The 12,077-nt window shown below is 27.6% G+C and overlaps 2 protein-coding genes across 12 annotated transcripts in view; one reads left to right on the top strand and one right to left on the bottom strand.

The window, feature by feature from the left end:
• LOC106786129 (glycogen [starch] synthase) lies at positions 1–4,579 on the top strand. The gene is made up of 12 exons (XM_014747210.1): positions 1–415; positions 1,069–1,227; positions 1,337–1,521; positions 1,895–2,091; positions 2,184–2,376; positions 2,442–2,704; positions 2,784–2,994; positions 3,072–3,208; positions 3,366–3,498; positions 3,571–3,957; positions 4,046–4,255; positions 4,347–4,579. The coding sequence occupies exons 2-12, from the start codon at positions 1,089–1,091 to the stop codon at positions 4,374–4,376; spliced, it is 2,085 nt and encodes a 694-aa protein (XP_014602696.1). The 5' UTR covers positions 1–415; positions 1,069–1,088; the 3' UTR covers positions 4,377–4,579.
• A 1,212-nt stretch (positions 4,580–5,791) lies between these two features.
• LOC106786084 (mitogen-activated protein kinase-binding protein 1) overlaps positions 5,792–12,077 on the bottom strand; it is a 96,191-nt gene continuing 89,905 nt past the window's right edge. For 7 of the 11 annotated variants that reach the window (XM_014747159.1, XM_014747109.1, XM_014747117.1 and 4 more), the window contains 6 exons: positions 10,840–10,988; positions 10,540–10,744; positions 10,338–10,464; positions 10,069–10,262; positions 9,794–9,814; positions 5,792–8,902 (listed from right to left, as the gene is read on the bottom strand). In XM_014747159.1, the coding sequence (XP_014602645.1) occupies positions 8,523–8,902; positions 9,794–9,814; positions 10,069–10,262; positions 10,338–10,464; positions 10,540–10,744; positions 10,840–10,988 (1,076 nt within the window). In that variant the 3' untranslated portion in view covers positions 5,792–8,522. Of the gene's footprint in view, positions 8,903–9,723; positions 9,815–10,068; positions 10,263–10,337; positions 10,465–10,539; positions 10,745–10,839; positions 10,989–11,169; positions 11,305–12,077 lie in introns of all 11 variants that reach the window. The other 4 variants (XM_014747177.1, XM_014747188.1, XM_014747169.1 and 1 more) reach the window with 4 other exon arrangements.

Consider the following 12,077-nt stretch of genomic DNA (forward strand, 5'->3'; position numbering starts at 1 on the left):
AGGACGTAGTTTAGCGTCACATCTTTCTTGATCATCATCATCATCGTAATACAAAGATAGCTCGCGTAGATACTTATTTTCTACTATACCTATAATGAATTTCGTAACGAGCGAAATATGTTTAAAACGATTTAATCGTTCGTAAAATAAAGTTAGTGAGTGATTTTGTGCCATCTATTCGTCAAGGAAGAGACCGAAATGATCATGTTATCTTACATTCGTCGCTATTCGTCTGCCTAAAGTACCGACGATCTTAGAGTCCCAAGCCCTTGTGACCTTTCCGTAGTCCGTGGTGACCTTCAAACGAATCCAAGCGTGAAAATCTGTGGCTCGTCGTCTATCTGACTGAGCTGCGAGTGATAGAAAACTGATTTTTTTTCAACACTCGCGACGAAGGAGGAAAGACGATCGAGCGGTAAGAAATCTAACAAATTTCAAACGTATTGTTGATTCTTTTATTTGAATTCCTTCCATATTCATCTTTATTTCGTTTTCCCAAGTGTTTATATACCGGTAAACATTTTTCATTAACGGTTTATTGTCATTGAACTTTGAACTTAACCGATACCATACGAATGCACATTATTTTATACACTTTTCTCTTATTTTTTCCTTTTTTAAATATTAATTTCTTTCATTATTGAATTTGATTCTACGATGAATGAAAACAATCGAGGAATAAAGACACAGTGGATAGATTATTTTTCTTTTCATTTTTGTTTCTTTTAGATTTTAGATAATATTAATATTCTGTCACACGTATTAAATGTTTGAATTGATTTAAAAACATTGTCTTGTAATTTTATTTCATTATGAATTAAAGCATTTAACAGTGTCTTATAATCTGATATTTTTTTGTTAATAAATCTCATATGTTTTAATTATAATAAAGAATCTTTCTCTTATGTAAACTAGTGAAAAATTAAGTGGTATAGAGATCAATCAAATTATTAATTAACTCTTACAAACAATTAAGATAATGCAAGTGTCAAAATAAATGAATGAAAATGGATGAATAAGGATTTAATTTAAAAATAAATGTTACATATATTTCGTTTCAAATTGTAGATTAAAGATAAACTAGCAAAATGTCTAAAGAACGTGCTTCCAGAAGATTTTACCGTGTAGACAGTACCAATGATTTATTAGAATTTATGGACCGTGGCTATACGGCTCAACATGAAAATCGTTGGTATTTTGAAGTTGCGTGGGAGGCTGCCAACAAAGGTATGGTTATTTACAATAAATATTGGTATTTACAATAGTGTATGCTGTTAGACAAACAAAATTTAATAATTCTTAGTATTATATTATTATGTATATTTTTATATTTCAGTTGGTGGCATTTATACGGTGATAAGATCTAAAGCTTATGTATCTACCGAAGAAATGGGTGATCAGTATTGTCTTATTGGACCATACAAAGAGTTTACAGCCAGAACTGAAGTCGAAGAGGCAGATTTTCCTCATCATAATCCATTGAATCAAGCTGTACAAATTCTACGTGATCAAGGATTTAAAGTAAGTGTTAACAAATTGTAGACTTTTAGAAAATTTTAAGTACTTAAATATTTTTAAATAATTTTTAGATAATAGAAAAATTATTAGAATATGTGTGTGTGTATGTTAACAATGATTTGAATATAATACATTTGTTACATTTATTACCGTGTTAGTTAAACACGTATGTGCATAATCATGATTTGGCTAAATACCAAAAAGATTACAAATATAAATCAAGGATTTGTCTTACGTATAATATATAGTTCCTTTAATAATTCTTCAATGTCTTTAACTAGATGCTTGCTTTAACTGTTCATTACTATAGATTTGTGTATAATGATTGCATCCTATAGGATATTTCAATTATTTTAATATATAAACTTTTATTGAGGTTGTAACTGGAACATGGCTAGTTGATGGAAATCCTCAAATAATTTTATTTGATATTGGAAGTGCAGCATGGAAATTAGATGAATATAAACAAGAAATGTGGAATACGTGCAATCTTGGTATTCCTCATTTAGATATTGAAGCAAATGATGCAGTAATCCTTGGATATTTAGTTTGTCAATTTATTTCTGAATTCAGGTAAAACAAATGAGTTGATATACTTATCCTTTATAGGTTTGTCATTTTTATATTAAGATTTATTTTTTTATATCGCATCTAAAATGTTTCAGAAAAGTAGCAGAACAATATTCTGTTATTCCACCTCGAGTAGTTGTACATTGTCATGAGTGGCAAGCAGGTGTTGGATTAATTGCATTAAGAACAAGACATGTTGATGTTGCAACTGTCTTTACAACACATGCTACACTCCTTGGAAGATATTTATGTGCCGGAAAGACTGATTTTTACAACAATTTAGATAAGGTAATTTATATAATATTTTTACATCATTAAATCAATTGAATAATATATGTTTACTTAATTTGCAGTTCAGTGTAGATGAGGAAGCTGGGAAACGCCAAATTTATCATAGATATTGTATGGAACGAGCGGCTACACATTTAGCACATACATTTACAACAGTATCAGATATTACAGGATTTGAAGCTGAACATTTACTTAAACGCAAACCTGATATTATTACACCAAATGGATTGAATGTTAAAAAGTTTGCAGCACTACACGAATTTCAAAATTTACATGCTGTCAGCAAAGAGAAGATACACGAATTTGTACGAGGTCATTTTTATGGGTATATATTATTCATTTTAATCGTTAATCACGTTGTAATATTTGTTTTGTACTTTTATGCTTTACATATTTTTTTCCAGACATTATGATTTTGACTTGGACAAAACTTTATACTTTTTTATCGCAGGCCGTTATGAGTTTGGAAATAAAGGAGCTGATATTTTTATAGAAGCTTTAGCAAGATTAAATCATTATTTAAAAACATCAAGACCAGATGTTACTGTAGTTGCATTTCTTATTTTTCCAGCGCGAACTAATAATTTTAACGTAGAATCGTTACGTGGTCATGCCGTAAGTAAGACTCTTATTGCTTAGTAATAAAGATTGTAGGAAATATTTAAAGTTCAATGATTATTTTTTATTATTAGGTAACCAAAGCATTAAGAGATACAATCACTGATATACAGCACAAAATGGGAAAAAGAATGTACGAATTATGTTTGTCAGGTCGTATGCCGGATACACAAGACCTTCTTTTAAAAGATGATATTATAAAAATCAAGCGGTATGTGATATTACGATAAATATGTATTATTGATATATTTATATTTATTAACTTTATAATATATAATATATAATATATAATATATATATATAATAAATAAAATAAAAAATATATAATAAATATATAATAACTATTATATTTAATAACTTTGTTGCAGATGTTTGTATGCTCTACAAAGAAATGGATTACCACCTATTACTACACATAATGTTATAGATGATTGGAATGATCCAGTCTTAAATGCTATTAGAAGATGTAATCTTTTTAACACAGTTAATGATAGAGTGAAGGTAATGTTAACATAAAGATAATAAAGGTAATAAAGATAATAAAGATAACTAAACTAAATCGTCATTTTGCAGATGGTATTTCATCCTGAATTTTTATCCTCAACAAATCCATTGTTTGGGTTAGATTATGAAGAATTTGTTCGTGGTTGTCATTTAGGAGTATTTCCATCTTATTACGAACCTTGGGGATATACTCCAGCCGAATGTACTGTCATGGGCATTCCTAGCATAACAACAAATTTATCTGGATTTGGATGTTTTATGCAAGAACATATAGCTGATCCAATGAGTTATGGTATTTATATCGTAGATCGAAGATATATTAGTTTGGAAAACAGTGTTCAACAACTTGCACAATATATGTTCGATTTTGCTCGACTTAGTCGAAGACAACGTATCATTCAAAGAAATCGTACTGAGAGATTGAGTGATCTTCTTGATTGGAGAAACCTTGGTATTGTAAGTATATTGAATATTTGTATTCTCTTGCGATTCTTTCTCTCTATAGAATACTATAAAATGCTACATGTTTTATTCATAATTATAGTACTATCGTCAAGCTAGAATAAAGGCATTGACAACTGTTTATCCTGAACTTGCATCGGAGTATGCAGAAGGTGCTGTAGGCAGATTCAGTTATCCAAGACCAATCAGTGAACCACCTTCACCATCATCTTCAAGACATACTACTCCTGCAGCTTCTGTTCATGGTTCTGACGAAGAGGATGAGGAGGATGAAGTAGATGAAGAAAAAGAGGTAAATCTCATAAAATATTAATTTTCAAAATTTTCCATGTATTTTAATGCAATATGTAATTAATATCATTATTATTATCTTTTTTCTGTAGCTCGAAGAATTGCGCTCAAATGAAAAATAAATCTGAAAGTTATGATAGAATTATATCCGGAATTATGTGCATTCGAATATATAATATAATTTATGAAAATTTTAATATTAGTAATGCCAAAATATTAATTATTATTAATTTTATAGGGAGCATCATCATTGCCTCATTCCAACTATATTATTACTTGCTTTTTTTTCTCATTACCATTTACAATATGTAAAAGATAAAATCGTGAAAAAAACAAGGATAACAAAATATTGTTTTGAATTGAAAATTATGAACAGTAATTTATATTAATTCAAAAAAAAAAATATTTTTAATTTCTTTGTGGACAATAATCTTTTTATTAGATTGCAACATAATTTTTGTCGTATTTTTTTGATAAAATGAAAATAGATACAATTTGTAATATATTGGCCATTATGTCACTTATATATTAGTCTTCCATTTAATAGAGACTTAAAACAATTTTATCTTTTTATGAATGAAATACGACAGAAATAATACAATCACCTAATATTATCTACGTAAACGTCATCAATTGATAATTATGCGGAAAGTTCAATTTATTCAATAAGTACTTGTTATTAACTATTATACAAAACTGTCCTAATGTATGATTTAAGTGAATAGTAATCATTGTTAACTATCTAAGTATATATGTTACCATGAAAAACTGAAATTAGAGAATGTCAAGATTCATATGATCGCTTGGTGTATTTCCAAAATATTAATGTACAAGAATATACTCAAATATTCGGTCTTCACCTGTGTATATTTGGTATGTGCTGATATTCACTATGTGAATCTTGAAATTCTCCAATTTCAGTCTCTCACGGTAGTATATACATACTTTATATCAGCAAATGTTAATTTGCTATATACTACTGTTACATATTCTCAGTCTCAACAATTCCGATTAATCGTTTTTATTATGATCTTAATTAGAAGTTAACGTTTTAGAAAATTGATATTAAACTCACATTTATTACATGTTAAATAAAATATTATATTATGTTATAAATATGTTACTGATATATAGAAAAATTATATTTTTATCGTAATTGGCACTTAAATAAAACTTCTATAATTTTTAGTTTAAATTTTTGAATGTCATTATTATTCTTTTCATATATATATCAAGCTTTTATCTAATAGTATATATATATAATTTATAATGTTATAAATATAATGTTTTCTTCCTTAGAAAAGCAACGAATTCAATGGAAAGAAGAAAAAGAAAACGATAATTAAATAAAACAAATTAATAGATCATTAATAGTTTAGATAATACACATTATTATATTATTAATTATTAATATAATATACAAAACAAAATGCTAAAAGATATTTATGAAGAATTGTTACATTTGTGTGTGTGGCATCTATATTTTTTATGAAGTCATTTACTATTTACGGAGCTCAAATAAATATGTACATTTAAAAAAATGGATAACCTATTATATATTCCATAATCGTACAACTTAATACAACGCACATAATATACAAAGCCACTGTAATTTTTTATTATGAAATGTTTTTGTAGATGATATAATATTAATGCAGCATGAGAGTGATAATTTGGAATGAAAAAACGTTCTTACACAATTTTAATTAAATATGTTTAGATACGTAAAGAGATTCAGTACTTTGTTGTTCAAATTGCATATGTGTCTCTTTTTATGCTTATGGTCTCATTTTCTAGCAATACATATTACAAAATGCTGATACGAGTTAAAAAACTTTATAAATACTAGTTTGTCCCTCATTTGTGATTGTGATTATCTTTTTCAAAGAATATAAACTTTTTCTTGAAAATCTTTTTCTATATTTGTTGAGATATTTTAAATTTTTAAATAATGAATTAAATCTCGAACAAATAAATAATTAAATTTCATGTAAAACTAATGATTGATTAGCAGTGATGTTACCAAAGAAATTGATTATATAAAATATTTAAATAGTACTTTTTTGTTATTGTATAATATTAAAAAGCAGCATATTATTATATAGGAATCTGTTTTTATGTGTATTGTTGAATGAGATTTGTTAACCTAAATGGCACTTTTTATATATTACATACAACGTGAGAATGTTATATTAAACAAGAGAAGAACTTACAATGTAAACGAAAAAGATAGTATGTTTCTGCAAATGTTAAAATCGTTAAATATTATACATTTCAGATATATTATTCCATAGTACAGTTTCGTCCGTCCAAATATGATTATATTAAATAATCGTTTATTAATTATTATTATTATTCAATGTTGAAGGCTTCGCAAAGAGGTTTAGCCATGAAATTCAACCTTTTCTACTCACACATACATACATACTCATATATAGACGACGTCTAATTTATCCTTGAACTACATACAGAAATTGTACGAAATTCTACATAAGGAAATGCAAACATATTTATTCTCTTAGCAATTTTGTCTATTCTGTTTATTTAATATTTTTCATAAAATATATAAATATTCAAAAGACTTTAATTTTTATGATGGAGAATTATGAAAAAAAAAACGAATGTATGGATTAAATAATATTCTAGATTTAAACTAATGCACATTAGAGATTTATATGAAAACTACATTGTGTTTATAATCTTAGTTTTACATTTTGAAATACATATATTTATTAATTTTTAATTAGAAGTCCTCTAAATTCTTTGCATATCTCTTATATTTATGTATAATAATTTACTTCCGTAAGATACAATAATCTAAGTATAGTTTGCAGGTCCTTATGATTTCATATCCGTGATGTTATCGATAAAAAATTTTCGACAAGGCTATTGCCAAATTCTAATTGAAATTTATAATGTTTTGGAGCTGTGAGAAATACTCTTAGGAATAATATGTTTACGTGGAAAAATATGCAAGTATAGGTCAATTCCTATGACAAAATATGCCATTATTATAAGGTAACATCAAATTGGTAGTTTGTGCAAATATCGATTGTAAATTTCATTTTTAATTCTACCAATTAAAATAAAAATATTTCACCTATTTCTTTGTACAACTTTATATTAACAACTATAAACTTTTTCATTTTTGACAAAAAAAAAAAATATAACACAAAAATGCATAAACTTTAAAGAAAAAGAAATAACGAACATTTAAATAATTCTAAATAGCATTATTTGAAATATATAATCATATATTTGCACTCTACGTTTTTCTATATCTAGAAAGCCTGTTTATACTTAACGTAGTATTTAGTAACTAGGCATTTTCTTATTCTGGCAAGTTTATACTGTATACTTTTTATTGATGACTGTCTAAAAGCTTTTTTTTAAACATTTAGGAGAGGAAAAGAATTTCCCTTTTTACCATAGGTACAGACAATCCCTTTGGTTACATAACAAGAATACTAATATTACGTTATAATACCATTCAATATTTGATAAATATACATATATGTATGTTTGTTGGGTACTATTCTAATAGTCTTTAGTTAATTGGCATTTCCCGGCATATGGCCTCGAGATAAAGTACGCACAAATTCGATACATTTGATTTTATAAATAGGATAAATAAATGTCCTGGAATATAACATATGATATTTCTTAGAGTTCATCCGGTTATTTTCACACATTGCTTCCTTAGCATATTCAATTTGTATTGATTAATAACAAGTACTACATTGAACGACGTTGAAGATATTTCTTCATCTTCAAGTTCGATCCATTATAGTGCTTAAGAATTAGTCAAAAATAATATATTTTGTGCTATCAAGTTTTTTCTTTTCTAATAACACTGTTCAGCAGTTAGTTATTACATGTTAATTCCTATCAAGTCCCAAGGCTGTATTGCTGACAGTTCAATTGTTTTTTTTGTTTTAAGAACTAAGTCTATATTAAATTCATTCAAAAAGTACTCACAAAGAATACAATGTACTATGACAAATGGAAAAGGAACATATGTGTGCTTACGATATGCACTTAGGAGGATCTTGGCAACTGAAATACCGAAATCCCTCTTTATTTATTATTTTCTTGTCTTTTTTCTTTTCCTCCAGAACAATATCCATATCCTGCACTTAGGAATGTGATCTATAATCGCCGAGAAAATACTTATTCACTCATCACAAACGTCCGTGCTTCGAACATGAATATGATCCATTTGCATTCATCAATTATCATCAGATGGACGGATTTTTTTTTCATTATTTTTATGTATGGCTTGACTGTGTTCCTCCCATCCTTTGTTGCATCATATTTAAGAGCAATTCTGAGTACTGTTGCATCATATTCACTACCTTGCCTTGATCTTGGCCAGCAAGTAATTCTTGAAACTTCGCAGTTACTTCGTTTGGGGCAACATTATTACTAGTTTCATCATTATGATTTTCAACGCCTGCCACGACTAGTCGTAAAGTACGCATTGTTTCATTGACAGAAGATTCAAGACCACGTAACATGGTATCCCTATCGATGGTTGCTCTTGATGGATCATCCTCATTGTCTATAGTTAAACGTTTGTACAGTTGTACAACGTTGTCTGCTGTTCGTGTAAGTTCATCCGCAATTGTATTGCACAGCTGAGTTGACACTGTAAAGATGTAATCGCATTACAATTTTGTTTATTATACTTATCTAGTATGCATTCACATGTTTAGTAAGATAAATGTTACATCCCTTTAAAAAATATCTCTTGAACAATTTTACTTATATATGATTTTAAATGTAACATTTATCTTTAATATTTAAACACAATAAATAGCATCGTGCAGCGTGCGGGTATATTGCTTCTAAAATCCGTATGAGACCATGCTATTATGATTGATACCTACAAATATGGAAAATGATTTTAGGAGGTCTCCTTTATTTAAGATAATTGTCATTTCTTTTCTATATAATGGTCTAATTTGTAATAATTATTAATATGATCATTCGTGATTTGTTTATAACATAGCGATAAATGATAGAATTTATTTTAAATGAAAAAAATAAGAGAAACGCTATTCGTAATTATATACAATATTTAAAGATAAAATGTTTATAATAAATTGAACTAAATTTTGGTAATGATCTGAAATTAATAAAATTTAATGATAGATGAACAAATTTGATAATGAGGTAATACTAAACTAACAATAGGTCAAAGGTAAAGCTATTTATGAAAGAAGAAATAAATTATAAATAGGTAGTAACATTCTTTAAAAATCAAATGTAAGTCTTCGTAATTTTTAATAAGCTTCTATGACGCTAATGTGTTTAGCAAATATATATTATCATAAAATTGAAATGCAAGATGTAGCAATTATATATACAGCAATCTGGACACTGGATCCTAATTTGTACTATGTTTAGAGATGTGACCTTGACGACGATAAAATATATTTTTTTTTCTGTCATAGCATGATCACTTACAAATTTTGAATACACTCATAGATTTATTATTTTCACAGGACAGCATTCTCAATAGAAGTCTTTAGTTTACCTAACGCTTTATCCGTGCCTACTGTAAGAGTAAAGTTTATATTAGATCAAAATATATAATATTTACGGAAAGAGTTTAAAATAGAATACCAATTATGTGTCCGGATTTGTAGCCACAGGAAATTTTAGTAAGATGAAAAATTTACAAATAATTTTTTTAATAATTCCTTGCAATCTTGCATGCTAAGACTGAGAAAGATGATTTAACCATGATAGTGATTCATGAATAGAAGTACTGACATAATTATTTATTCAGCCATCTCGTGTAATACTTACATTCGGCACTGGCTACATCAATGGCACGGTCTGTATCTTTAACAGGTAATTCTTGAGGGCTCGGTTCTAATTGATTTCTGTTTGGTACTGATAATCTTGCACTGCTTTGACCCATTATGTTTCCATTTCCTCGACCATTTGTTATAACACCAGAAGATCCAGATCTTCTAACGCCAGTACCAGGAAGGCATAAACTAAAGAGTAATGATTATATATGAAACAATATTTGAACATTTGTGTGTGAATTTTTATAATATAATATTATTTACCTAGCAGAGGAATGGTCGATACTAATACTTCTAGGCCTTGGAGGAAGAGCTGGCTTAACACCGTTTCCATTCGACGAAGTATCTTCTGAACTTGAATCTTCTTGATTACCAACTTGACTTAGATTTACTATTGTTTTATAAAATAAAGAAATGAGTTTCTAAGATATGATAATGATAAAATTTGAATCAAATATATAATTACCGCTAGAGTAAGCTCCTTGCATACCCCGTCGTCTCAGAATAGAAGGAAGATTATTACTAGAAGAAGAATTAGATTTAATCTGATGATTGATTTTATTTTGGGAACTAATCGTTGGCCTCATCAAACCACTCATTCTATTATTTCCAGATTGATTGCTCCATCCTCTTCCTCCAACTGATACACCAGCATCAGATTCTGAATCACTCTGTTAATAAAATAAACAAATATTTACGCTAATATATTATTTTATGTAATATAACATTATTATTTATTCTTTTAATTATTAGAAGTTTAAAATACCTGATTTAATACACCGACGCTACTACTTCTCGTCATGTGATTTGAATGATTTTTTGCTGTTGAGTGTCTCGACTGATTACCAATATTTATGTTTCCAGAATTACCTCTTGACGACGCATTTGTATTTTTAGTATTTACTTTTCCTGAAACTATTTTATTTAATTTAATTATATATATATATATATTGAATAATAAAAAAAATCTTTGTATTTAATCACAAATTTATACTAATTAAAATGATTACTATACAGAATTAAATAATAAAACACTTATCTATTTAATATTGAAGCATGTAAAATGAAAATAAAATGTGTTCCATGGAAGGAATACCTTGTACAGGACCATGCAGTAATCTATTTGATGGGCTGACAGAAAGATCACTCAATGAACAGGCACGTCTCATGCCATTCCCTTCTTCTTCACTGTCAATAACTTTTGACGAGATTCGCCCCCCATTACTGCCAACTGTTGACAATGCACACACACATGCACTAAACTACATTTTGTATATAATGCAAATGTAATGTTTTGTACTAATAATTATTATGATATATTTAATCAAATTTTTTAATTATAAAACACAATAAATTCTTTTTTTGTTTTTTTTTTTTTTATCCAGCTGAGGGATAAATATTTTATAATTAGATAAAAACAAATAATTTATATACAGAATTATTTATGACTTTAATGAAATTAATGTATATTATTGTAGCAAGGCAAATTTAGGATGAAAATAGGAAAGCAGGATGAATTTGATTAAAAGGATGAAAATCATGCCACAATTAGCAATTCATTCCAAAAGAAGGAAATTGGACAATATAATAAATATGAAGCTGTAACTTAGTGAATAAAGGCATTCAAACTGAAAAGTAATTGCTGTCTTTACGCGTAAAAACGAGTATTTTAGTTAGATGTTTAAAATAATAGGTATATACATATAAAATATATGTAAATATGTATAAACATAGACAATAGCATTTTCTCAAGCAATTAATTGATATATATATTGAATCTAATTGTACATATTTGTATTGCATTCATATTGAAGCTACAAAAATGTGTGTACACTAATATACACCTTTGTATGTATTATTACTGTAATTTTCGCGACAGTTGAATATGCATTTATGTACGTGACTGCCAATGCTATTTGCTGGTGTAATTCTATAGATTGTTTACTTAGATCTGAGTTTCTTTTATACATGTATTGTTATTTGAATTTCGTGCTTGCTAATACT

The sequence above is a fragment of the Polistes canadensis genome, unplaced genomic scaffold, assembly GCF_001313835.1.
Source record: "Polistes canadensis isolate GaletaPanama2010 unplaced genomic scaffold, ASM131383v1 scaffold_3, whole genome shotgun sequence".
NCBI classification, from domain to species: Eukaryota; Metazoa; Arthropoda; class Insecta; order Hymenoptera; family Vespidae; genus Polistes; species Polistes canadensis.